This window comes from Syzygium oleosum, unplaced genomic scaffold (genome assembly GCF_021117445.2).
Source record: "Syzygium oleosum isolate NSW1041296 unplaced genomic scaffold, Sole_v2.1 Sole_v2.17, whole genome shotgun sequence".
NCBI lineage: Eukaryota > Viridiplantae > Streptophyta > Magnoliopsida > Myrtales > Myrtaceae > Syzygium > Syzygium oleosum.
In genome coordinates this window covers 8,322,539-8,349,665 of record NW_026607501.1, presented here as the reverse complement: position 1 = coordinate 8,349,665, position 27,127 = coordinate 8,322,539, and the positions used below count along the sequence as shown (strand labels likewise).

Below are 27,127 nucleotides of genomic sequence, written 5' to 3'. Positions count from 1 at the left end.
ATACTTAAGCTGTTAAAATGCGGTCGGAAACCAAGTGCCTCGTTATCTAATTGAGCAGGACTTCCATAGGAGATGGTTGAAACAGAATGCTGACATATCTTTTCCTCCATGTTTTACGACTATTCAAACTTCACTTGCGATATCGCGTCATTTAGGGACAAACTACAGTAAAATCCCAGTATTCCTGGCTCTGCTCCATCTTACGGTAGTATTGCAAATGAGAATTTACCTAATAAACAAACTAGAGCTCACTGCATCTCATATATGATCGGTGATCAGCGAGGATTAGAACGTGTGGGAACTCGCCAGTACAATAACGACTTATAAAGTAAGGAATAGGTAAGCCATTTTCAGTAGCTTTGTTACAGAGAGAGGTTAGCAACCACTCTGAGTGCGGCCTTTATGTAGGGTAAGCTACGCAACAAATCTCCCTTCCCATATTCATGAATGATGTGAGGTTATCGATACCCGCATCTGTTGGCTTTTATTATTCCATAACCAGTTCACCTTGAATGTCCAAACAGATGCATTTTCTTCAGTAAGGCAACAATCTGCAACCGTTGTATCACAGACTAAATTTGCATATCCGTACAAAAAACGATTTGTGCCTTGCACAACTTCGCTGTTTTTGCCTATTCCTGATTAGCAGTTTCACTGATAACCACCAATCCCGCAACCAGAAAAGTCCCAAAATAAGCCTAAAACTGAGACAATATACAATTATTTAAGTACTAACCAGTTAACAACATTGGAAGAAAGCACCACTCACTGGAGATCTCGGGGTAGCTGGACATAAGTTAGAATTCTTCATGTTCAAGAGAAGAAATGAAGCCAGGGAGACTAAAGCCTACAAAGCTAGAAAGCAGTTGAGCTATACAGATTGCTGAATAGCATCGTTTGAACTCCTTGTCCCATCTATCATTGGCCCATCACTTGTGGCAGAGTCGCCAACTGAAGATGGCTGATCTAGTCCGGACATGGTTGATGGAGCCAAGTGCACGGGATGGTCAAATCTGCAAGCAGGACCAAACTTGCAAATGCCATAGCGGCTGTAATATGAGCAGATGCTCTGATCCTGGATATAAACATATAGTCACATTTAGCTGGAAAGGAATGGAAATGATTGCAATCAAGCAGACAATTCACTTGTCGATTTTACTTTCTCTTTGACCCTGAAACTTTCGAATTCACTAGTTATCACAGAAAAATGTCTTCATACCTTATTGCTCCAGGAAATTAGAGCTTCCCTGACTTCACACAAATATAACTATAAACAAGATCCAAGAAATTCCTTATGGCATTTCTCTGCCAACGTTTTACATTAGGGAGCACCTAAAAAGATCCACCATCGAGAAGACAAATACTAGCACTATGCAAAGCTTCAAGTGTGCATATGAAATGGGTTTTTTTCATCTTTTCCACGATAGAACAATAACAAAGATATAAGACTACAAAGAAAAAGTAAGACACCATTACCGGTCTCAATGGAAGGCCCTTGTCACTCAGCACAACCGGAGGTGACTTTGAGATTCGATCCTTCGGATGGTGATATTTGCAATTAGACCTGAACTTACAATCCCCAGTTTTCAGAAAGTAACTGCAGTCAGGTTGGCCAGGTCGTTCTGGAAATTCATCGATCACCATCTGATGATGGGTATAGATATGGCTATCAGTCACGGGGTGCTTCATGATATATGCTGAAGGAGGGCGCACAACTGGTCCCGGTGGATTGACGGGAAACTTGACAAGCCACAAGCAGATACAAAACAAAATAAATGAGAGAAGGAGCACTCTGTTTGACCAATGTCCAACACATGCAAACCTCACAGAGACAAGACTAAGCATAACCACACTATTCCTCCTCCTAATTTACCTAAATAGCCTAACATCAAGAGGACTGAGAAACATGCAAATAGAAGAGCCATAAGTTGACTGGTATACAAAGCATTAAGGAGTGTCAGAAACAGTCTGAAATAGCTTTTGCCAAACTCATAATCTACCATTAGAGCCTTCTTTCATGGGAATTACATTTCTTTCTGTCACAGTGGCTATCTTTGCTACAGTCTAGTTGCTATAAATTTTTATGCTATGTATACACAACTTTGTTTAATATCTAATAGGCAATTTTTATCATATGCGCCAGGACTGGAAAGTTTTGATTCTATGAGGTGCTTAGAATGCAATGTCTATATGTGATATCTATTTATGGAATGCGTACGTTGTGAATATCAGAATTGGTAAAATGTTAAATGGCTTTAGGATCATGTATCTCTAGCAATGTCTTCCGCTAAAAAATTTGAAATGCGTAAAGGGGAGCGGTTTGATGTTAGAATATTTTGGTAATTAGGTGCTTACATGTACATGTCAAATCTTGAGCAGAGGGAGCATCTAAAATGGGGTGATTATAGCACTAACCGTGTATAATCATTACATTTTTTGCTAATCAAGTAGTAGTAATTACATGGTCTGGGAGCATTACTCCTTTATTATTAGGGTACCAAATTAAAATTTAATTTTTATAGTATAACATGGAAGTTCAACAACCACTTGAGTTAGGCCACTTAATGGATTCTCTTGATGTGTGCATTGCTATGTTTTAGCACAATTCAAGCCCTCCCCACCCCCCTTCTCCACATGTGTATCCAAATCCTGCATCCACCATTGATGTTAAGGATCCAGGCCAATAGACATAAGGGCAAGAGGAAACCAAAGAACTCGAGATAACAAAGTGCATACTTGTATGGATAAGTTCTGGGTTTGCTTAACGTATCCTTGTGCTTCTATTTCTGATGGAGGGAAAACCTTCCTCAAAATGATTACTCTCCACATGGCCGAATTACGGCCCATGAAAAAATTTCAACTATGAAAGCCCTGGCCCCCATATCTTAGAAATTTGTGAAAACAATCCATCACCAAGATGCCCATTCCCTCTAAAGCCATGCCTTTTTCCGTAAGGACTAGCAAGTTAAAGATACTATCAGTAATACCGTTTAGCATTTACCTGATAACCGTTCCATTCCGCATTGTGCGATGACACCCCGTGGTTTGGAGAATACATCATAGGTACAAATGGCGCAGCATCGTTCAATGTTCCTTGTGATGACCATGATGCCACCGGAAATTGTGATGCACTTTGCAATGAAGCAGACCCCCCATTACCATATTCTGAAGGAGGGTCACCTCCTCCGGCAGTGGGGTCAGGATGATTATACCTGCAATTAGCTGCATACTTGCAGGATCCATTACGCATGTAAAACGGACATTCTTTCTCTCCCTGTTTAGAGAAAATATCTAGTCAATACTTTCAGGTAGATGGCTTAATTAGACTATGACGAGATTAACAATCTCTTCTTTGTAGTTTACAGAGATATACAGAGAGAGTGTTATATGGATGCTATAGCATACCGGTCTGATGGGCAGGCCCAAAAAGTTAAGCTCTACAAAGGGGGTTACAAATGCTTTTGGCCTGGAGTGGTTGTATCTACAAGCTTTGCCATATTTACAACCTCCTGTTTTTAAGTAATACTGCAACCAACACACTCATGAAGAGTCAAAACATTGCATGAACCGTTAATACAAGAGAAAACTGTCCCTTATCGTACTTGAGCATAGTGAAAACAATAGAAGGATCAACAATCAGTAAAACGTGGTGCAAGTCTCAGATTCATAACGGATACACAAACTAGTGGCAGATTAGCTACCATTTGTCATGACTCGTTCATCTTAGTTAAGAATGTATGAAAAGCTTTAGCACAAAAAATACCGTGTCTAGCCGCAGTTTTACACTATCTTTTGCCATATGATAGCAGAGACCCTAACCAAATTACATTTGCCAGAGCGTATTAGAATATAGTTACTGGTTCCTACGTATCCACGATAACGATTTATCTAACCCCAAACCATCAGAGGATATTGGGGATAGTATGTAATCTCCAATAAACCCAGCCTCTAGACTGCTCAGTTGGATTGCGAGTAAGAAAAGCTATAGTTTGGAGACCATCCAAGAACGTTAGCGAAGACAGAGTGGTGTAAGTACATGATCTGAGGACTCAATAGAAGTTATATTAAGTTGGAAATTAACCTCTACTCTCCTCTGCGGTATTTGCTGAAAGCCAAAAGATGGTGAACTTCACAATGATTGCCCTTAGCAACAGTTATGTGAGAATGATAAATTAACAACCCAACAACATTAGCCCCCGAAAGTTCTACTGAAAACTTCATGGAGATTCAACATGCAAATAAAATAAGCAATCAAATTGATTATTCCACCAGAACAGCTCTCTAACAATAGGTAACATCAGTTGTTCAATATCTGGCTCTAAGAAATTCAAGACCAAAAAGATTTTTTGCCGATGGACCTTAACGGTCAAAGTAATAAAAAGCAGCCATCCATGGTATTGATACAGGATTAGACAGAATGAATAGGTCGTCGCATTTTTTTAGCTCAAAATCGCAAATGCACACAACTTTCAAATGTACTAAGACTAACCTTGCATTCTGTCTGTCCTAGCCTCTCTTTTGGTTCTTCCTTGTCCTTCACCTTATCCTTCGCAACCTTCACGACAGATCGATCCAAAACATGAAAGTCAAAACTACGAACAAAAATAAGCCTTCAAACATCGCATTATCTCGATGATCAGATTTCGAGCACCCCAAGCGTCAGTTCTTCTCTGAACGACATGAACTCCACTCCAAAGTGGAAATTACAGAAGTTTGCCCAAACAATATGCTATGCCGTCGGAAAAAACATTAGATTTAAATGCCATAAGCAAGCCTAAACCTCCATCCAACAACTTCTACCTTATAAGAGTTATTGAGTCATCACCCAGATGAGACATACACTATATTCATCCACACCACTTCCAGATACAAATCGAGAATGGCACAAACAGCACTTACTCGGTTAAAGTTGCGAGCTTTATTCTACAAAAATGCCGCATAAGATACTGCAAATCACTAGCCGACATACCTGATTCTTCCGTCGCACTGGATGATTGAACTTGCAATTGGATCCAAATTTACAAGTGCCCGTCTTGATATAAAAGGAGCAGTCCTCCGCCTCAGGCCTCACCGGATACTTATTAACCCTCCTCCTCTCCTCTCTCTTCTCGTCGTCGCTCTGGCTATCCCCATTCTCCTCCTTCTCCCCGTCGTCGCCGCTCTCTCCTCCGCTCTTGCCGTCGCCGTCCTCCGCCCCGCGAGCGTCCGCGTCCGCGTCCGCGCCCGAGCCCTTCTCGGCTCCTCCTCCGTCTTCGACGACCGACGGTTCCGATGCTCCCCCAACACAGAGGCGCACCAACTCCTCCGCCAGCTGGTTCTCCGCCGCCCGATCGGGATCGGGCGTCGTGGGATCGGGCCTGGCGACCGATTGCGGCGGCGGCGGGGGCGGGGGCGGGGACGGCGGGTCGGGGCTGCCGTCGGGGTCGGCCATGGTGGGTTCTTCAGAGGAGGGGGCCTCCTTGGAGCTGAAGATCCATCTAAGCAGAGCCTTGGATGACATTCCCGAAACACATTTCGAAGCTGCAAACTCAATCCCAAGCTCCCGCAGGCACAGCAGAAGCAGAAGGCGAAGAAGAAGAAACAAGTGTGAACGAGGACAAAGAAAAGGTGTTACTTTTAGCTGGTACGTGTATCCAAGAACAGTATTTTGAGCACAATTTTTATATTATACTTCTCTTGTTTATTATTATTATTATCATTATTATTTTAATACGTTTTTTTGTGGTATTTGTAGAGGCGTATTTTCGTGTGGCGTATGCGTATATACATACATGTATTGATCCCAGATTAAGAGCTAGAGTTTAGGGAGTGAGACTTTGAGATTAGTGTTGATGGGGGGAGAAGCGAAGGTGCTGGCATTTGGTCTATTTATTGAAGATTAGGGGTTATTAATTTCGGGACCGACGCATTTACTCGATCCTAAAAACGTAACATTTTTCGCCTAATAACCGCGAATTGCGGGTATTAATAGTAACCGATTGGCATCTTAGGTTTCGCTGATGGGGTGGTGGTCCACGTGTGGAATGGTTTTCCATCAAACATTTGATGGAGCAAAATTTCGGGTTTTTCTTTTTTCGTTTTTGGGAAAATATTTTTTTAAGTTAATTTGCGTTTTTAAAGATACCCATTAAAAATTTTGTTATTAGTAGACATCATAAGAAGAAAGTGTTTCTAGGTTTGACATTTTCATTACCATGAACACCACAGGTACCGCTTTCATCTTCTAATCTAATAACCATGCATCGTCTGTGAACACAAACTAACTTGATTGGTGACCGAGCTTCAATCTTGACAGGAGCTACCCCTTGCCCAAAAGAGAAAGAGAATGCGAAAGAGAATCGAGTCATCCTACACTCATTTAGCTCGAGTTTATTGTCGGATTCGACGAGTTCGACATAAGGCAACCGATCCTAATAGGTAAAACGCACCGAGTTGATACAAGCCGAACACAAAGTATCGAAACTTCAAAGATCAAACTTGTGGTGAACTGAACAAGCCGTATGCAATAATACCGTCCTTTACACCGAACAGTAAGAGCTCTTCATTAGCATTATTCCGGCCCGGAAACGCCTATCCTTCGGCAATCACTAGTCAGTAAAGCATATGTCTATAGGATGCATAAAACCACCCGACACAGATGACTCGTGCGGTGCCTAACCCCCTACCAGGTGAGGCGTGAGAATCGACCTAGGAGGAATTCAAACCCCTCATTCCATGACAACAGAACCAATCTAGTGGGGCTAAAACCATTCTCGAGAAGTTAAAAAGACCGCCCCGAGACACCGAAGCTCTTTTAACAGGCTGTAGACCAGATTGCTGAATCTGGACCATGAGTATAATCTTCATGATGTGCACCATTCATCGAGTATGTGAGGGATCTTTCTAGCTAAGCAATGTGACCCAATCTAACTCAACATTAAGCAAGCTCGAGCCCAGATGGCATGCTCATCATGAATCTTTCAAGTACCGACAATTCTTTCAATCCAGTCTTTTCATCAAACGATGCTGAGAATGGGAACTTCATACTCAAAGTAGACAGATTCTCTCACAGCCATCCTCCACCAGCTAAAGCAAAAGATTCCACTTGTTCCAATTGGGATGCCATGAGATCAGAAAGCGCATCACCTACTTTTTCCCACTTCCTATCTAGACAGTTCAATCAACAAGCAAAGACTCTAGTGTACATGAAAGAGCTTCTGAGCAGAGTCCAGAAGCCATTGGGTATGAGTAAAACAAACAATACAGTAATTCCGAATCTACCGCTTCACATTAATAATTGGTTAGCCCAAAACTTGACCAGAAATGTATATGCTGACGGGCCATTGCAGGTATATTAACATGATTTTGGACACATTAATCCTAATATTGAATTTCAGTCTGACAAACACCTGTACCATGCTTCTATAAATAAATGCACTGTCGCTCGAATAGATGCCCATCACAGGAATGCATGAAATATCATAACCTCAAGTTGAAAACTTGGCTCTACACAGAATCTGATATGGCTTCTGAAAGCTCAAGGGAGACAGGGCAATGGTCGCTTCCATAAAAACCTGCGTTGTGCTCAATGTCTTAGCATGAGGCTGAAGCTGCAGAGATATTAACTGAAGAAGAAGAGGAGGAAGAAGAAGGAATAGCATAAAACCACTCAGAACTTCATCAGGTACTATTGAAGTCTTCATTAGGAAAAAGTAAAATCACACTTTATAATTGGAGTGGACTGATGAATGGACCTTTAGGTCTCAGTCTCCGGTGGGAAGGAAAGCAACTTATGCAAATTCTATATATGTACTTTTGTCGCATGTCCATTAGAATAAATTCTGCATGGAATTTCCCATCAGAACCGAAATTACAAAAGTAAAATTATTTTAAAAGATTTCAATGAGCAGACAAATGAAAACAATGCACTTCCCAGTCAGACATGTTGACCTACCATAAACTAATTTAATTATAATAAAATTATGCATTTTTTCTAGTTTGATCGTATATAACAAGCTACAGAAGACAAGGGAAACATAAAACGAGCCGAACCTTCCAATTCAATCCCTCGCCCGTGCATCTCACATGATCTGATCCTATCTTTGAACTTCTCCGAAACTATGAAATAATCGATTCTCATTCTTTTTCCTCTATACCTGCAAAAGAAACAGCCATTCATCACCTTGTGGCGTAACCAATAAAATCTTCAATGCGATCAATCGCTCTTCTCGATTTAGCAGATATGAGCAACTCAAATAATGCTTCATCATATACACATGCATGCAAGGATAGGTTGCTTCACATACTTCCCAATAGGATTTCCGGACCACGAGAAGCCACACTCCATATCTTTATCTTTGTGCAGGTATCGGTATGCATCTATGAGTTTTCCCCTAAAGCATAATTCCAATAAAAGCAACTAGAGTTAAAAATAAGTGTTGACGACACAAAAGTTTCCAAGAACCAATAAAGTGAAATCATATAAATAACATACTCCTTCACTATGGCTCCAAAGCGCTTCCTCTCAGCCAAGGTAAATCCAGGCTGTCCACAGTCCTGGGTGTGCAAACAAAGTTGAAAGTCACAAAGAAACGATGAATACTCCATCGAAGACATTAAACTACCTACTTTCGGTGAACTTTGCATATATAGAGAGTGTAAGATGGTTTCACGGTATTTCCAAGTAAAGAAGGATTTTAAATTAAAGAGTCTGAAGATGGAAGGCATATGACTTATAGTTAAGGTCCATAATGTCTTCAAGAATCCGGGCTAGCTACGAGGCAATTCCCTTAGATCTTAGAATATTACACATCTAAGGTTTTAACATCTCTTGTAGACATTTATGCACATGTTTGAATGAATGAAAAGGCAAAACACAAGTCTTAAATTCATTTCAAGGTAAAAATATCAAAATGCTACTTCGAGTAAGTACATATCTTTGGAAGTCGAATCCCTTTGCAGTTTCCCATCTCTACATTCCACGTGCATTATTCATTTTATGGCAAGAGATGCCAGTCCAAAAGCCAAAATGTAAAGGCAAACAAGGGAAAAGTTTATTCTATTTATTCACATGACCTTCAGATGACAAAATTGTCACACACAACCAAGGAAATGACACTCCAGTTCATAGCAGAAACGGTCTATATAGTTCTTTAAAACCTTCTGTTACAACAAAACAGTAAAGTAAGCAATTAGTCACCTAGCAAAAAGACACACCTGACAACAAATGATTCAGTGAGCAGTCCCTGCTCAATCCCACCCAATTAAAGTCTCATACCGTAAGCCAAAGGAAGATGAATAAGCAAAGAATGAGATCTAGACATTGCCAACATCCAGAATATCCAGTTGCACACAAACATTACCTCTGCATTAGGAGGGACATAACCATTTTGTTTTGCGGCGCTAAAGAAATCTGGATGACTTACATCAACCTCTTCATGGCTGCAGATGATAAATAAGAAGAAGCCAATACTTGCATGATTAACTGCACAAAGTGCCACGTCATCATACTGCAAACAAGTTCGTTTAGAAACCTTCAAAAGCATGCTTAGGGGTATGAAAGTTGAAACAAGCATACCGTGTTTAATTAAAATATTGTTGAAATTGATATATAACTTGGTGATACAAAAATTTCCTTTAAGTCAATGCAAAACTTGCAGTAGTTTACAGTAGAAGGTTCGATCTTAATTTAAGCTGAGTGATAGTCAAAGACCATCTGAGCTAAGAACAGTAGGCAGCTCAATATTTGCAAACAAAGACACACCATCGACAGGCCATCTGGCATCATAGCATATGCTATCCTCAGGGTTAAACTTTTTGAAGGCACATTTTATGACATTTCACAGGCCATAGCAACTTCAATGTTGTGAAAATGGAAAGAAAAAATGCAAGACAAAGGACAACGCAGCAAGATGGAATGAGATTGTGATCGGCAACTAAAATAGTACTGAGACAAAGTCAAAGGAAAAGAATAAGAAAAGACATGACCTCACCTCACATTAAGATCACCGCACCAAATCAAGGGCTTGTCTAACGACTTGACAACAAACTCTAGTAACTTTTTATCCCACTTCCTTCTTCTTTGAAATGAGTTCTCCTCATCCCTCCAACCATTGTTAGGGGAATATGTATTCAACAAACGAAATGTCTCAAATTCAGCCAAGATAACTCGACCGTCTGGCTCGTGCTTTGATGCTACACAGAGACAATAAGAGCATGATAAGGAGTGCATTCTCCATTCATCCACAGATATAAACACTTAAGGAATGGATTCTCTTCAATGCAATTCTCTTTGCAAAAATTAGCATTGATTTTAGACATGCCTCCACCTATGAACTTAAGCCTCTAAATAGTGGGCACTATCACATAACTTATTCATGATATCAACGCCAGAGATCCTCTTCCCTTCCTACTTCTGTCATTAGTAGGTCCCACCCCTAACTTGATTGCACCTACTATAGCTAAGCATGCTATCGTGGTTTTAGGATCTCCAAACCCTCCTTCCCCTCCATGAGAATATTATATTCAAATTCCCGGTTTTAAATATCAATAGTCAATCCACAGTTTCATTGTATAAGCTCAAACTTTCATATGCGTTGACACCAATATCCAACTAATATAACAGCTAACAGTTGAAAAAAGAATTAGTCGACAGTTTATAGTCTCTGATTTTGATCTAATATCTGACTCCAGTAGAGCTGGAAACAGATGATGGAAGAATTAGAAAAGATAAGAGAAAGATGCCCTTCATTGAAGTTTAGAATCAAATCAACAAGAAGTGATGAACGAAGGGTTTTACTTTAACAATTCCACCGCAAAAGAAAGAAACAGAGAAAACCCTCGAGCAATTACTATCCTTCTAAGGCATCTATGCTTTAACTTACAGTCTGCAAACTACCCCTTCAAACTAAAGAGGAAGACTGTGCAGAAAGGGTCCACATTCAGATTAAGGTAAAATAAGTTGGGACAACTTCCTCTTTCATTTTGGACGGTATAGGATAGGTCATTATAGGGCACCAAGGGAGTGCAGATCCTTTAAACAATCTATTCAACAAAAGTAATAGAACAATATTTACATTTAAAATGTTAATTCATTCACGCGAAATGTATCACATAAAATTTCCCTTTCTCTTGAATAAATTATCTTAAATTGTCCTATTAGAAAATTTACCTCCTCTTTCGCTAATATTTCAGAATTTTCAAATAGGAGATATTGAAGGGTCAAAATGAATCTAAATTCTAGTAGGATCAAAATTCAAGAGCTTAAAATTTTTAGCAAGATAAAAATTTTATGAAGTACATCAAATAAAATAAGAAAAGGAGAGTTCAGTGGGTGCAATTGTGCAGACTGGACAATGCTTGGTGTCGTCCCTGTACTGAAACATGTGCATCTGAGTACATTTTCAATTCTAGTAAAAATTGCTTAAGCATACGTACAATTAAGTCTTCCATTCCCAGTTTCACCAAGGAGGAATTGTTTTTAGGCCAAAAACAGGAAATAACTTCTTTATCAAGTACCTTTGCTATCAAGTAAAAAGGAGACTTTTGGCTGGAAGCACTTCTTCACTAAAAGCGCAGTCCCTGCATACTTGAAATCTCCAAGGGACCACCAAACACAATAGTTTCCAAAGGGGGGACTTGAAAGCGCGCGCATCAGTATCTACTCACATGGAGAAATGAAAAGGCACAAACATTCTCAATTAGCACGGCCATGAGCATTAGCACTTCAAAAGTGATAGCACACGATTACCTTCTTTTCCTCTCGTGAGGAGCTTGTATCATCTTTCAACTCTCCAGGATTTTTTGGCGCGCCTTTTGAACCAGCTGCAGGCATCCTTACTTCCTAACAACCCTGAGCTGTTAGATGATTTTCTTTACCAAAAAACTCCACAAGGTACCAACTTAAAAAATCCAGCATGTTACGCACCGCAAACAGCTATCATCACAGACATGTTTCAAATCAAGACAAAAGAGAGAAACAAAGGCGCTGGAGTTCAAATTTCGATTCACGGACATGCCTCCTTTAGTCATACAATTTGAACAATAAACCAACTCGAACGGAAGCTATTTTAGTGTGATAGAAGCAAGTCTATTCCTACCTAGACAAAATTTCCTTTTTTTTTTTTGGTAAGGGACAAAATTTCCTTCTTATCATTAGATTGTAAAAGAAAATGTGCACCAACCGGAGAAACCAAAATGAAGCTCGCAGTTTGAGATGTACAAACAAACATAACACGGGTCACGCCTGGGCAGACCACCAACCTCTTTACGCAAATGCAGCAAAAGCCGGTACTTTCGATCCCACCCAAGGCCCAAAAACAAAAGATCTACAACGAGAGCAGAAAAAAACCGAAAACCCAATTCCACTTCATCGTCCGCAGCCGTGAACACGGAGAAGCCCCCTCTTGTTTTCATATCGCAACTCCAATGGCTGATCGAACAGATAGAAAAAAAAAAGAAGCATAAAGTGAGTGATGGGTTAAGTCACCTGTATTGCAATGACGTCCGGGTCGAGATCGGAGACGAACTTGGCGAATTCGGGCCAGTTGTTCTTGACGCGGAGGAGCAAGCTGTTGGCATTCCAAGTCACGAACTTCAATGGGTCCTTCCTCCTCTTCTTCTCATCGCCCGTCGCTCCGCCGTCGTCGCAGCTCTGAGACGGGGCGGGCTTCTTGCTGGGGCCGTCTTTCTCGACGGGCTTGAAGAATCGCTTCATCCTGCGTTTCCCTTCTCCGCCCCCGCCGCTTCCTGCTCTCCGCTCGGCCTCTCTCCGGTGGCCCCCAAGGCGTCTGGTCCGTCGAGGAAAGGCAACGCGAGTAGCGGGGGAACTGTACTGCGATCCGCCTCGCTCGTCGGACCCCTCTGTAATCACAGCTTTCCCCGGGGTGGGGGTTTCTGATTTTTGAAACCGTTAATATTGGAACTAATTGAGCCGAAATCCCTTTTTAATTGTGTCACTTAAATCTTAAGCATTTTTACTTTTTATCAATTGAGACCATTAGTCAATTTTAGTCGAAACTCAGTGAGGTGGATGCCGATGCTCTTACGTGGCGTCACCAGCGTTGACGTAGATAATTTTTAATAATATTTTAAAAACATTTGATTTTTTCTTTCTTCCTTTCTTCCTCTAGCCAATCCCCGATGGCAACCGACCCGAGGCAAGGGCCGGCAAGGTGGACCCAACAACAGCAAGGTTGACCTCGCCTAGTAGCCGGTGGAGGCGAGCTTCGCCAGAGACCTCGCCCGGGCCTAGCCTCTGGTCAATCGCCACTGGTCAGGCAGCGACCGTCTAGAAGAAAAAGGAAAGAAAAAAATAAAAATAAATAAAAAAATTCGAAAAATATTAAAATTTATCAACGTCAGCGCCGACGGCGTCACGTATGACGACCGGTGTCCATGTCGGCGATTTCCAGCTAAAATTAGCAGGATTGACTCAATTGACAAAAAAGTGACTCAATAGATATAATTAAAATATTTAGAACTGAATTGGCAAAAAAATAATGGGTTCAAAATTTTTTTGACAATTTTCTCGTAAATCCTTGGCCACGGCTTCCATGCATCTCCACCATCATTGGACCCTTCATCGTTCCTCAAACAGACGTCCCGGTGCCATTTGTACAAAGGAAGATGGGTCCAAGAAAGCACCGTTCCTGGGCTCAACGAGCTTTTCTTTTCATCAAAATGGGCAAGGGTCGTCAAAGAAGATGTCTGAAAATTCGTTTCGTTAAGATGAATCCAACTTCGCAATGGGCCGATAAAAGAAGCGGCCCGTGAGCCTGCGGGCGCTTACTCTTTGTGTGTTAATCACCCGAATAAAGAAATATCGTCATTTCCAAATGAGCCATCTATCTTGTTTCGTGTGTAATCGAAGTATTGAAAATGACAATTCTCCTTCGTAAAGTATGATTAAGGAGACAAGGGTGACCATTCATCATTGAGGTTCATTTAGCTTAAAGTAATTTATGACGAACAAATCGTCCTATGATTCAAATTTTTCCCCTGAGGAATAACAATGTTAAAATCACTATTTCGGAGCTTGTTAAAATGTCTCGAAATTATTCCAGTAATTATAATTGCTCATCTAGTTACGAAAGGAGGGAAATAAGAGATTGAGATTGAAATAAGGTAAGCCCCGACAAACTCGTCGTGACAAGAAAAATCGACTCCGTGATTTCAAGGTTCTAAACTTAGAATTTTACATTCTATCTCATAAATTATAGAATGAAAATAATACACGGTCTTAATCCAAACACGATAAATTGGTGATCAACCTTGTGCTTTCATATACTCCCATGCATCATAAGTACGGACATACCTTCAATATAGCTTGAAAATGTTGTTCTCAGCGCATTTCAGCCGTCGGATGAACTTTGACTCGTTTCGAGGCATCCGATCCAACGACCGAGAGACGCACCAAGAACAGCTCACGTGACGAGAATTCATAGCTGTTCTATGATTCGGCGGATGCACCAAGTGAGTTTGATAACGAAACGATTCGAATTTATTCTCCTCCGACAGGGACCGGGGGCGGACCCACCCTTTCTTTTTTTTTTGGGTCGGTGGGGGGGACCCACCTTAATTGATTGAAAAAGGCACGACGAATTCGTCCCCGCCAGTTGTGGATGAATTGGCTGTCTCTTTCCCCTTTGCTTTTCTACACCATTGGTCCATCCATCTTTTCAAAGATAAAAATGAACATATACGTGTCCACGCAAAAGAAATGACCGACTTGTTATTATAATCGACGTGGCGGTTTAGTCGATAATAGCACGGCTCGGTGAAATTGTCGAAAAAAGGACGGTCGATAACTTAAAGAGCATCGACAGCTTGCCATAAAAGTTATCGACGGCAAATATCGGTGTATTGAAGTTATCGACATGGACATGCAACAACAGAATAAAGATATTTTCGAATATATAACTTCTTTTATATAAGTATTACCAGATGGATTGTTATGCTTGTGGCTACTTTTTTAGGATTTTGTAACTTCTTGTGGATAAATGTCATAGTGATTTCTCGTGATCGCAAATAGGATAAGGAAGTTATTTGTTCAAAAGAGAGGATTAGGAAGTTCTATTTTTAAATTCGATAACCGTTTGTAACCGTCGATAATGAGCTTTAAATAGCCACATTGTACTCTTTGCAAACCCCTAATCAATCACAGAACTCAATAATGGATCAATTGTTGTATTCTAACCAATCATGCAACAACGGTCTGCATGATCTTACATATCGTTGCATGAACAGTATAATCCATACGACGAAAAAGCTCGAGGCAAGGAAATATAATAGTTCGACTAACGGGACGCACTCGATCAATCGTATTGCTTGTATAACACGCATCAACTTCGCCATCTGAATACTAAAATATTTTCGTTGTGATGGTGAATCCGACGCATGAAATACGTTCTCGTAACTAAGGCCCTATTTGGTTCAGCATTTGGAATGCTCATTTGGGCTCTAAAGTCCCTTGGCCAAATGCAAATGGTGTTTGACAATTTTTTTTACTCACTTTGGGGAGATGCAATTGCATTTGGAATGCTACCCAAGGGACCTTTGGCCAATGCTCCACCGGAGGTGCTTTGGGAGGTTGCATTTTCGGAATGCAACTTGCACTGTTCATCGACACTGTTCATCTTCCCCAGACCGAGGTCCGGCAGCCGGCGACCTCCGCCTGAGGGCTAGCCCGACCCCGGCGACCATCGCATGGGGGTCGCGCGACCCCGGCGACCATCGCCTGAGGGTCGCACAACCCCGGCGACCGCCGCCTGGGGTCGCGCGACCCTCAGGCGACCACAACCTGAGGGTCGCGCGACCCCAGGCGGCGGTCGCCGGGGTTGTGCGACCCTCAGGCAACGCTTGGCTTGGGTGGCGCGACCCAGGTGACGCCCGAGGTCCGGCCACCCCAGGCGGCGGTCGCCGGGGTCGCATGATCCCAGGCGGTGGTGGCCGGCGACCAGATATGGTTGTCGGCGGTTGGCTGGCGACCAGATCTGGGCGGCGGCGGTTTAGCTCCACCGGAGCTTTTTTTTTAAAAAAAAAAAATTAGCAAAAGTCCTTTAGCCCAAGTTGATTTTAAAAAACACTTACCAAACACTACTTGCATTTCGAAAAACCCCTTTAACCCAAAGTCAAACCAAACGGGCCCTAAGTACCTCCGATGTGATTTGCTCTAGCAAGGTTTCATGTTTCACCAAACCATAGGGCTAGCAAATTGGACATAAAAAAAAGGTAGTGGGTTTGGTCGGCTAATCAATTTATATGCATTCCTACCCTTGTGATTGTAACGCACTCATATCATGGTTGACCAAAAGGCTTAATTTTGTCAACTGTACTTTATATTAAAATACATGCAAATTTGGTAAAGATGAGGAATGGGGATAATTGGAGTCGCATGTATCCCTTTGAGGCGCACACAAAGCCAGCCGATAGATTGCCGACAGCTAATGCGCTAGCGAAAAGCTAATAATGCAACAACACGACATCATTGCATCGCATTGCATCGGGCGGCGTGGACCCGACATGCGCTGCTGCTGGTTACATCAATGGTCGTCGTATTTTTCTAATCCAACCCAGCCACCCCGGCATCGTTCCTTCTTTTCTCATTCCCCTTTCTTGTTTTTTGTTTTTGGGGGGGCACGGGCTGCTCAAGAATCTCTCCCTGCCTCCTCCTCCTCCTCCGGCTACTACGATCAGAATCGCTCGTGTCAGTACCCCAAATTCCATCCGTCAGAGCTTTAGCGATGCAAGTGATGATCTTGTTCGTCGAGCTTCGAAGGCCCAATGCTCTCGGAACAGCAATGGATTATGCACCAGGCACAGCACGCAGCGCGACCGAACTAGAGATCTTTACTCGATTTGGATGTGTAAAGGAGCTAAATTCTGAAAGCCCATTTCGGTGATTTCTTGAAATGCGTGGAGTTTAACTTTGAGGTAATAAAGATTCTATTTTTGGAGAGAGCCGAGGCCGGATCGATGCAAGATCCGATGGAAATCCGTCTCTCTGTTTGTGCGCACGAAGAAGATTGCACAACCTCGTGAATGATGAGGGATGAGGATGACCCATCTCTTGTTATCGCTTCTTGGCTCGGATAAAAGAGCATCCCGAGTCGAGATCGGGCAAGAACCACGCAACCGCACCTCATCTTTCCGGGAAAATTATCCGCGCATGGCCAAGAGCCCCGCACAGATTTTCCCGAGAAAAGTTACAGAGAGAACAATTCCTCATTTATCACGAATTCGTGTGTACAATCTCTATCTTCGACCTGGGTGTCGTGAATTTTTCCCAGATGATCAAGAATAAACGAATCTATAGAACGAAAAGATGGAAAAAGGACCTTACCAAAAAAAAAAAGATGGAAAAAGGAACGAATGAGCGTGTAAGTGTAAAGAATGATTCATGACCTGCGATTTTGCTGCTGCTTCTTCTTCGTCTTCTTCCTGAAGACGACCTCAGTGTCGAGGCCAAACCCGTCGATGGTCTTCGTCTCCACCAGCTCCGACTCCCTGAACATCTCCACCAGCGGATCCAGGCTGTACAGGTCGTTGGCCGAGTACTTGTCCGTCCGGTGCTTGACCGTCACGTGGAGCACGCAGATCCCACCGGGCTTCAGCGTCCGCTCGACCTCCCCGACGAACTTCCACGGGTACAGCGCGTGGTCGAACACGTTCGAGAACTCGAAGTCGAACGTGGCGTTGGGGAAGGGCTGGTCGTGGAAGTCGCCCTCGATCACCAGCGGGGGGCGAGGCACCAGATCGATCCCGATCGAGTCGTTGACGCCGACCAGCTTCAGCGCCGCCACCTCCTGCCCCACCCTCGCCCCGATGGAGAGCGATCTCGAGGACGCGGAGAGGAGGCCCCTGCTCTTCAGGCTCTCGAAGAAGCGGGCGAAGACGCGGACCTTGCGGTCCCAGTCGCGGGTGGTCCAGATCTTGCGGAGGTTGGGGTTGAGCGTCTTGTTGAGCTGGTGCTGGATGTAGGCTTCGTAGGAGGTGTACCCGGGGCGGATTCGGATGCCGCCGCCGCCGGAGGAGGCGGGCGGGGGCTCCTGGGCGGCGGCGGGGCGGCGGTGGAGTGGGGTCTGGGAGGCGAGGAGGAGGAAGACGGAGAGGGAGAGGAGGAGGGAGAGGACGAAGGGCTTGAGGAGGAGAGGCAGTTTGGAGACAGCGAGGACTCTCATGGCTGCATGCAGAGAGACACAGAGAGAGAGAGAGAGAGAGAGAAAGACGAATGTTTTTTGTATGGGAAGAGTTTGTATGTTTTAGGTGGGTGTCTGGAGTTTCCGAGTGAGCTCTTGTCTTTTTGTTTTTTTTCTGTGCAACCTGGGAAGATGTACACCGGTGTGTGTTTGTTTTCACTTTTGGCAACTTCCCAAATATGACCCACTCACTAAGTATTGATCTGGGGAAAGGAAATGGGAAAGGGAAAGGGCAAGAGAATTCTCTATAGATCACTTCGTCACGGGCCGAAAGTTTGCTAGCCGAGGATGATCCCACACGGCGCCTGATGAGCCGGAACACCGGGCCCGCTTTCTCTCTATAGATCGTTTCCGAGGGCGCTAATCGCTTCCCCATCATTGATCATTCCGCGCATAATTTAGTTGGAGCATCCAGTCCTTCGATCGAGACATACAGATTACTTTAGATCGGGCTTCGACAACGATTAGTTTTGCCTAGCTGGGACCATCGTCACAAGAGCGACGTCAGCTTCCGATCGATTTGCGCGCGGGAGGCCAACCCCACCTTTAGAGATCATTTAAGATGATAATAATCTCATTCCCGGATATGTAACACAATAGTTCTAATGTCATTCTTACGAACCAATTGTATCAAACCTTTTGCATATTTCACATTTCAACTCAATGCCGCAAAACTCCACTTTCCGCCCACGAGGGTAATGGGAGAAAGCAGATCGTGATACTCTCCTCCATCCAATTTCCGCAAGCCCTCGTTGGCGGTTATTCTGATGCTTCCTTAACGTACTTCGATCATTCTTACCACTCCCTTGGGATTTACCTGAATGACACATTCTCCCAACAAAAAATGCCATTCCATTCCGTCGATTGCCTCCCCCAATCAAAGTTGTTAGTGAATCTCCATTCACTTTGATGTTCCCTAACAAGTGTGACACCTCGACCAACTACGCTCCCTCAACAACACTTTCTTTCGCTGACTACGCTTCTCTTGATCTTAGCAAATCAATGAAGGTTTTCTCTTCTTGTAGGAAACGTGGCAACAAAACTCTTCTTGGCACCCACCCATACAGTTTGGAATACCTGCTCTGATACCATCTCTCATGGGCCGAAACATTCCTAGCTGAGGACAACCCCATACGGCACTTGATGAGTTGGAACACCAAGCTAGCTTTCCCTTGATAAATCGTTTCCTAAAACAGTATGGTGATTTGCATTCTCATCACTGACCGCATCACGCCTAATTTACCTCGGGCATTTAGTCCCTCGAGTGAGATGTACATGTCACTTTAGTACAACAGCCGATTTCAGCCTATCCGGCAATCATTAGAAAAGTGATGTCAGCTCCTGATTAGTTTATAGATGGGAAGCCAGTTTTCAGAGATCTTCTAAGACGACAATCATCTCATCCCTGAATTTCTACCACAGACACCCTTACCCTACTCTCGCAAACCAGTTATTTCAACCCTTCTGCATCTTTCACGCTTCACCCCGATTGCTCAAAGCTTCACTTTTCAGCCCATATGAGTACAAGAGAAACCGGACCATGACAAACGCACTTTGCAGTCTCCTATTAACATTGGAACCGCAAAATAGCAAAATGAATTTTGATCATATGACTATTGGAAACAATCAACATCATACGATATTTTATCGTGTGCATGGTTTTGCTTTATGATCCCATTTGCACCTATATGACACTTTTGGGTCTGAACACCAACTCATCGTATTTAGAAAGATTGTCACCTAAACAACCGAATCGGCAATTTCAACATAAACTCGTCACCATTTTATATGGTTGGAGTTATAGAATCAGAAGTTCACTCGGTGTGACATAGAGTGAATTATTGAAGTCGCCAAGTAAGGTTCAAAATTCCAAGTTTCCTTAATTAGGGCCATATTGTTTGGTCGTCAAAGCCAAGGTTTACGTACTTCGAGCAGATTGGATATTTGGGCTATTATCCACATGTTTTCAAGGATTAGACTACCATTGAAGCAAAGCAGGAGCCAAATGTAGGTGTATCCTAGTAAATTTGAGCTTCTATCAGTCGAAACTCCTGTGAAACTTCCAAGTTCTATCATACAAAGTAGTACATGCTCGCTAAGAGCAAGAGCGAAAACCCTTTTGGCTTAGTCCCCAGGATCAAAACCGTATCAGCCGAAGCTCGTTTGGCATGGTCAAGGGAATGAAAGTTTATCGGCCGAAGCCACGGCTGTTTTCGACCTTGTGTTTGCTGGTTTGGTGACAATCAGTAATCTGTGTGTGGGTCAGTGACCACCGGGCAAAGCTTGTCATCATTAAATATGTGAAGACCTTTCAAACCTGAAAAGAAATATTCTGGGGATCGACTCCTTCCTGGCCAGATAAAGTCTGAATTGAGTAAATCAAGCCAAGGCTAACTAAGGGCCTTGGCTTGATATGCTGAAACCAGTCACAGCAACGGAAGTTAAATCAGCTGACTGATGATCAACGACTTGTCACCTCCAGTTCCGTTCTTCACATACAACTGACATTCCACCAGATAATACAATGCAGGCTAACTGATGATCAACGCACGAGATACGTTGAAATCAGTCACAGCAATGGAAGTTAAATCAGCTCTTTGGGCCATGAATGGGGACAAAGTACCCAGCCCTGACGGCTTTTCTTCTTAGTTCTTTTAAGTAGCATGGACAGTGGTTGGGGAGGATTTTACTAATGCAGTGTTGGAATTTTTCTCATCTTCAAAGCTGATGAGAATACTTAACATTACTGCTATTTCACTTATTCCAAAAGTGAAAAATGCATCTAAGATTACCTAGTTCAGCCCTATTTCTTGTTTTGATGTCATTTATAAATGCATTACCAAGATGTTGGCAAATAGAGATTTTGCCATTTTTTATTAATGTCAGCCAGTCTGATTTTGTTAAGGATAGAAGGATTGCTGATAATGCTTAACTTGCGCATGAACTAGGTAAAAACTATCACAGCAAATCATATTTCTCCTCGAGGAATGATAAAAGCTGACACAATGAAGGCTGTCGACTCAGTAAATTGGGATTTTGTGCTCAGCATCTTGCAGACTATTAGAGTGCCTGAGAACTTTATTTAATGGATAAGGGTATGCATGACTTCCCCTTACTTCTCAGTCAGCTTGGATGGAGGAGGGCTTGGAGGATTCCTTAAAGGGGAGAGAGGACTTAGGCAAGGAGACCCTCTTTGTGATTACCATGGATATCTTCTCTAGAATGTTGGACTCAAGTGCACAACAGGGAAGTATCAGGTATTATCCACATTGTGCTGAGGTAAAATTGACTTATTAGAGTTCTGCTGACGACTCGATGATATTTTGGAAAAGGAGATAGGGCATACTTGTTGGAAGTATTATCTCTTTCTCAGGGATCTGATAGTATGTCTGGTCTCGAGATAAATCCTGAAATATCTCTGCATTTATCTTATGAGTTTGATCACACCAAAGATCTTCTTCAACTCAGTAACTTTCAAAGAGGATCTCTTCCTGTCAGATATCATGGCCTTCACTCATTTCAGGAAGGCTAATGGATCGTGATTTGTATGCCATTGGTTGATAAGGTGACTTCTAGGACAGATTGTTGGACTTCTAAGACCTCAGCTAGGCAGGAAGATTGCTTTTGATATCATCAATTGTGCATAGCATGGTTAGTTACTGGATTTGTCTTGCCAAAGGAAGTACTCAACGTTGTAGAAAGCACGTGTTCCGCTTGGAAAGGTCAAACTGGGCATGCTTATGGAGCGAAAGTGCCCTGCTCTGATGTATGCATTTCCAATTTTGCAGGGGGCCTTGATCTTAGGAATCTTGCTTTGTGAATGCCGCTTTTATCCTCAAGAAACTCCGCAATTTGCTTCTGAAATCAGGCTCTTTATGGGTTGCATGGGTTAATTCTATTTTGCTGAAGGGTTCTAGTTGTGGCAAGCCAAGAAGCGATCGAACAGCACATATGCATGGAGGAAAATGCTCAGACTGAGGCAATTATTGAAACCACATATCAAGCATGTGGTAGGTAATGGAGAAACTCTCTTTATGGAATGATGAATGGCATCCATATGGGATCTTGATTGAAAAATACTCTCTAAATCATTTATAGCTTTAGGTGAAAAAGCCACAGTTGTAGATGTTATCAAGGCAAAAGAATGGAGATGGCCTTTAGCAAGGTCTGTTGATCTGCTTGAAATACGGATTTGCTTTGTGTGGGTTAATTGCTCCAAACACTGGCTCTGTAGACAAAGTGGTATTTACTGGATCATCTAGTGGCTCTTTCTCTGTAAAGGAGGCTTGGAAGCGAGGGAGGAAATGTGGGAACAAAGTGATTTGGCATAGGCTTGTATGGTTTTGGCCTTTATGTGCCAGAATATGGCTTTTACAACTTGGCTGGTGATTTTTCGACCAACAAAAAAAAAAAAAAACCTTTGGTGGCGATTCATAATAGGTTACACACGTTGGACAGGATGAAAACCTGGTGGGGCATGAATAGCACTTGTGTGCTATGCAGACAACATATAGAATCTCAAATGCACTTGTTCTTCAAGGGTGTGTTCTGAAAGCAGATCTGGGAACAAGTTTTACAGCTACTCTCATGTCCTTCATGGAAGTGACTGGAAGGATGAATTTACTTAGAGGGGAATAGTTTGAAGGTAGCCTGGAATGCAACAATTTATTATCTCTGGAGAGAGAGGAACTTAGTGAAAGCATGAAAATATATGCCCTCAAGACCGCCATGTCCTTGATGCAATTGTTTTTTCTGTAATAGTCTCCGTAGGAGTTCTGATTCAGGAAGGACATTAGACACTTAACTGCTGATGTCAAGTGTTCGTGTTGGCGAGTTCATTTGACGAACTTTTATGTAATCTAGTGGCATGGTTTTGAGTTTGCATCTTGTTATTCTGGGTAGTGGGTAGTATCTTGCTGTTGGTACTAGCAGTGTGGATGTTGAACGTATGATTTAATGTTGTTCTTTTGGTGTATGACTCATTGAATATGCTGTAATGGACTCGTATGAGACGTAATCCTTCCATGCTTTTTTCCACAGGTGGTGCAATAAAATGGATAATTGATTATCAAAACAATTTGTACAATATCACAAGTCAAATATGTCTACTGTACTTTCAACTATGCCAGGGTTCCCAAAATAAGTAACCTTTGACAGCATGACCATAGTATCTTACGAAAATAATTTGGCTCGGCAATGCTTGAGAACTGAACAAAGCTCTGGCGTGTTCAATCTCCCATTTAAAGATACCTCAACAAGTCATCTTTCGTGTCTTGTGAAGCTTATTTAGTTGCTCAGTCCAAATGGGGGACAGATCTTTTTAGTCCACTGACCAGCATAGATAGAGTCAAATACAAGCTTTCTGAGCGCAGCGGTATTTGCCCACAAAAGAATCTCCTCTTAAAAGTGAAAACAGTAATAACCGCGCGCATCATCTTATAGCGAGCAGTAAACAACCATTGGCCACTGTAATTGTCTCACCAGATATCAACCAAGGACAAATCCATAAGACCAGCCAAAGATAACTGAGGCAGGGAACCAATTCCCTTTTCTTTCCAAGAGCATCTTCAATGTCCATCAAGAACCCTTCGATGTCTTATCCTATTCTTCCAGAACTCATCCTTCTTTCGTTTCTTCTTGGGTCTCACCGAACCCATTTTGCTATTGACTATACCAAGAATGGCACTCCTGTCCTTCCTATTCTTTATTGCAGCTTTAACATCCAATATTTCCCTGAGCTTTTGGTATGATCTGGCATCTGGTACCTGTCCACTCTTTACCATCTTCTTATGATAAAAGAATGCCCTCCTGAAATCGCGAACACGGACAAAGGCATATATCATGGTCGAATAAGTGATAGAATCCGGCTTCAGATTCAAAGCTGCCATTTCTTTCAACAGTTGGGGCAACTTCAAGTGCTGACCTCCTCGTGCATACGCATTAATCAGCATATTATACGTCATTACAGTTGGCTGCAGACCTATCTTCCCAAATTCAGAGATCACATCTCTTGCTTCGATGTAGTGACCTTGCTTAGCAAATCCATCAAGGAGAATGTTAAACGTAACTTGTGTCCCTTCAACTTTCTCGGTAATCATCATTTTCCATATTTTCATTAACACTTCAATGTCACCAGCGCGCCTAAATGCATCCAGGAGAGTGGTGTAGGTTTCAATCGAGGGTTTGATTCCTTCTCTTAGCATATCCTCAAATGCTGTGTAAGCTTTTTCATGCCAACCACTCACTGAATAAGCATGAACAAGAGCTGTATAAGAATGCAAATTCGGTTTTACACCAACTCTCCTCATCCTCATGAATGCATCTGCTGCCATGTCACTCATTGTCCTCTGCCTCCCGTATGCACTAATCAAGCATGTATATGAAGTGGCATTTGGCTCCAAGCCCATCTCTTGCATATCTTTAAGAAACTTTTCAACAATCTCAGGCTGCATCCTTCTGCTGTATGCATCCATCAGGATATTAAACGTGGCAGCAGTGGGTTTGAGGCCTTTCGCTTTCATTTCAGCAAAGAGACCTTCAGCTTCTTCAATTTGGTTGGATTTGCCATAAGCATCCATGAATGTGTTGTATACAATCACATTTGAAGGGATTCCTTTCTTTTCCATTTCCGCCTGGATGATAAGAGCTTCCTTCTTCAGCCCCTCGTCACAGAATGATTTTATTAGAGCGCCCATAACTTCTGAACTCCATTTAACTCCCTTTCTATTCATCCTCTCAAAGAACTCCCACGATTCCTTAGCACTGTGGCCATTCTTCCTCATGACCGTGATGACTATAGAGCATGTCACGTGATCCGGCTGAACATTATTAGCCTCCATTGCCTCATACACCTTCCAAGCATCCTTGTAGCTGAAACATATGATGGAGTATCTCATTTAGGACATCTGGACAGAGGTGGGAGACAAAATGGAAAAGTAAAAGGCAAGGGAATTACAGACTGAAGGAAGACAACTATTGCAAGAAAAAAATTCATTGTCGTTGATGAAAGGATGATTGCATCTGTCTGGGCTATGTTCTTATTTTGTTTCTGAGGAGACTCGTGTAGGATATGAACAACATGGTCTAGATCTTGCACAGTGATCCAACAGATTGTCCTTCAGACTTAGAAAAATAGAGCCAAAAGCCAAAAATTTACACCCCACCAAGATATAACATATTGACAGGAAATTCAGACCTCATCCAATTTGACAAGACAATACGATAAACTACCTCCTCCAAAACTAAGCTCAAATTAGCCTCAAGGACTTTGCTGATCTTACTATGAACAAAAGCACAATTGGTGCCACACAAAGTCAATCACGATGACCAACGAACAAACTGAATACATAGAGACAGAGAATTCCAAACATTTCCATTTCTCATACCTCCCGGAGCTCATCAGCCCAGAAATAGCAGAATTATAAACACGAACATCCCTGAACTCTATCTTGTTCGGTAGATTTTCAAACAAAACCAGCAATTTGTTCCCCATCCGAGCTCTTCCCAACATGGGAAACATGACCGAGCATGCCCGAGACGTAACGAGAGATGGCTCCTGCAACCCCATCCACTCGAAAAAGTAAATGCTACTCTTCACAAGCCCCTCCTTTTCCATAAACCCCAACACCTCCACGCACTCTTTCGCACCAATCTTCCCCTGAAAACCCCCCAACAACTCCCCCAACGTCGTATTCACCGGCAAGTTCCTCGCAAGTTTCAAAATTTCTCCCACCACGCCCTCAGGCAAAGCTTTTGAGGCCGAACCCGACGACCCCATTTTCCCCGCATCCCCAATAGCAGGCACCGATGCATCCTCAGCTTCAGAATCCGCAACAGAGCCGGGAGCCAGCCGCCAAGAAGAGCGGCGTTTGTTTTGGAGGGAGAGCCGTCCTTCGCGTGGTGGGTCCTGCGCAGGGGTGCGCGACTTGAAGAATCTGAGAATTGGGTCGCCGTCGTCTTCCGGTGGCGGCTCTTGACGCGGCTGCGATTGCGGCAGCACTTGTGGTCGTCGCCGCCGTCGCTGCTCCTGCTGCTGCTGGTCATGCTGCTGGAGATGAGGAAGGAAAATGGAAGAAGTTGGAGAGTGAGAAGAGGAAGAGGGCGAGGTTGCAGATAGGGAGAGAGGCTTGAAGGCCGGAGAGATGCCGCCGGCGACGGAGTACGATCTTGTGGAGTGACCGTGAGGAGGAGGAAGAAGAAGGAGTGGAAATGGCAGGCGTTGGTTCGTGAGCGCCATTGTCTTTTGTCCCCAACAATCAATGGCTCATCTCTATATTTATTCGTTCACAAGTAATTAATATAGGGTTTCTAGCAAAAAAAAAAAAAGTAATTAATATAGGGTTAATAATATTATGAATAGTTAAAAAGGACCCAACCCTAAGTTTTAATTTATTAAATTTTTTTGCTCCATGTTTTTAATTTTAAAACAAGCATAGATTTTATTCATGTGTAGAGCTTTACGATTTGAAGTGTGAAATTCAGAACGAAAAGAAGTTTGAAATCGTTTACCCACTTATTCTTGATTTATAAATGCCTACAAAGATTTATATTGAATTTAAATTTTGAAAGACTACATTTCATTGCAAGTCTATGTAGGATTTAAAAATTCTAATTTGTTTCACGGAAAATGTAACATTTCTAGAATATATTTTTAAGAAAATGACAATATTTTTCGGTGTTTTGCTTAAACATGAATATGAATTGGCAATATTTTCTGTCTTTAGAATAAAAACCTAATTTGATTTTCCTAAACGGAAAAACACCCAAAAACCCCAAACTTTACCACTTATGACACATTTATCCCGAACTTTTTTGTGTAATGAAAAACCCCAAACTATGTAACTTCACGTGACACATTTACTCAATATACTATAGCTTAGGGCATTTTAGTCTTTTTCCTTTTTCTATTTTTTTTTCTTTTTTTTTCTTTTTCCCAAGTCCGCCTCGCCGAC

At 42.5% G+C, this 27,127-nt stretch overlaps 4 protein-coding genes across 5 annotated transcripts; all 4 read right to left on the bottom strand.

The window, feature by feature from the left end:
- Positions 1–589: 589 nt before the first annotated feature.
- On the bottom strand, positions 590–5,609 carry LOC115678851 (zinc finger CCCH domain-containing protein 43). The gene is made up of 6 exons (XM_030602317.2): positions 4,970–5,609; positions 4,490–4,555; positions 3,406–3,525; positions 3,002–3,274; positions 1,477–1,740; positions 590–1,075 (listed from the first exon to the last, which is right to left on the bottom strand). Exons 1-6 carry the CDS (start codon positions 5,498–5,500, stop codon positions 872–874), a joined length of 1,458 nt encoding a protein of 485 aa, XP_030458177.2. The 5' UTR covers positions 5,501–5,609; the 3' UTR covers positions 590–871.
- A 1,619-nt stretch (positions 5,610–7,228) lies between these two features.
- On the bottom strand, positions 7,229–12,856 carry LOC115678882 (DNA-(apurinic or apyrimidinic site) endonuclease). Of its 2 annotated transcripts, none has more exons than XM_056318936.1 (9): positions 12,467–12,856; positions 11,729–11,821; positions 11,497–11,638; positions 9,972–10,173; positions 9,342–9,420; positions 8,474–8,535; positions 8,286–8,372; positions 8,032–8,135; positions 7,229–7,604 (listed from the first exon to the last, which is right to left on the bottom strand). In XM_056318936.1, exons 1-9 carry the CDS (start codon positions 12,692–12,694, stop codon positions 7,573–7,575), a joined length of 1,029 nt encoding a protein of 342 aa, XP_056174911.1. In that variant the 5' UTR covers positions 12,695–12,856; the 3' UTR covers positions 7,229–7,572. The 2 variants fall into 2 exon arrangements, with proteins under 2 accessions (XP_056174911.1, XP_030458215.1); XM_030602355.2 differs by having other exon boundaries at positions 7,229–7,553; positions 12,467–12,853.
- A 4,477-nt stretch (positions 12,857–17,333) lies between these two features.
- On the bottom strand, positions 17,334–18,370 carry LOC115678883 (uncharacterized). The gene has a single exon (XM_030602359.2). The coding sequence runs from the start codon at positions 18,156–18,158 to the stop codon at positions 17,376–17,378; it is 783 nt and encodes a 260-aa protein (XP_030458219.2). The 5' UTR covers positions 18,159–18,370; the 3' UTR covers positions 17,334–17,375.
- Positions 18,371–23,220: 4,850 nt separating this feature from the next.
- Positions 23,221–26,429, bottom strand: LOC115678878 (pentatricopeptide repeat-containing protein At5g50280, chloroplastic). The gene is made up of 2 exons (XM_030602352.2): positions 25,562–26,429; positions 23,221–25,046 (listed from the first exon to the last, which is right to left on the bottom strand). Exons 1-2 carry the CDS (start codon positions 26,410–26,412, stop codon positions 23,744–23,746), a joined length of 2,154 nt encoding a protein of 717 aa, XP_030458212.2. The 5' UTR covers positions 26,413–26,429; the 3' UTR covers positions 23,221–23,743.
- Positions 26,430–27,127: the final 698 nt, after the last annotated feature.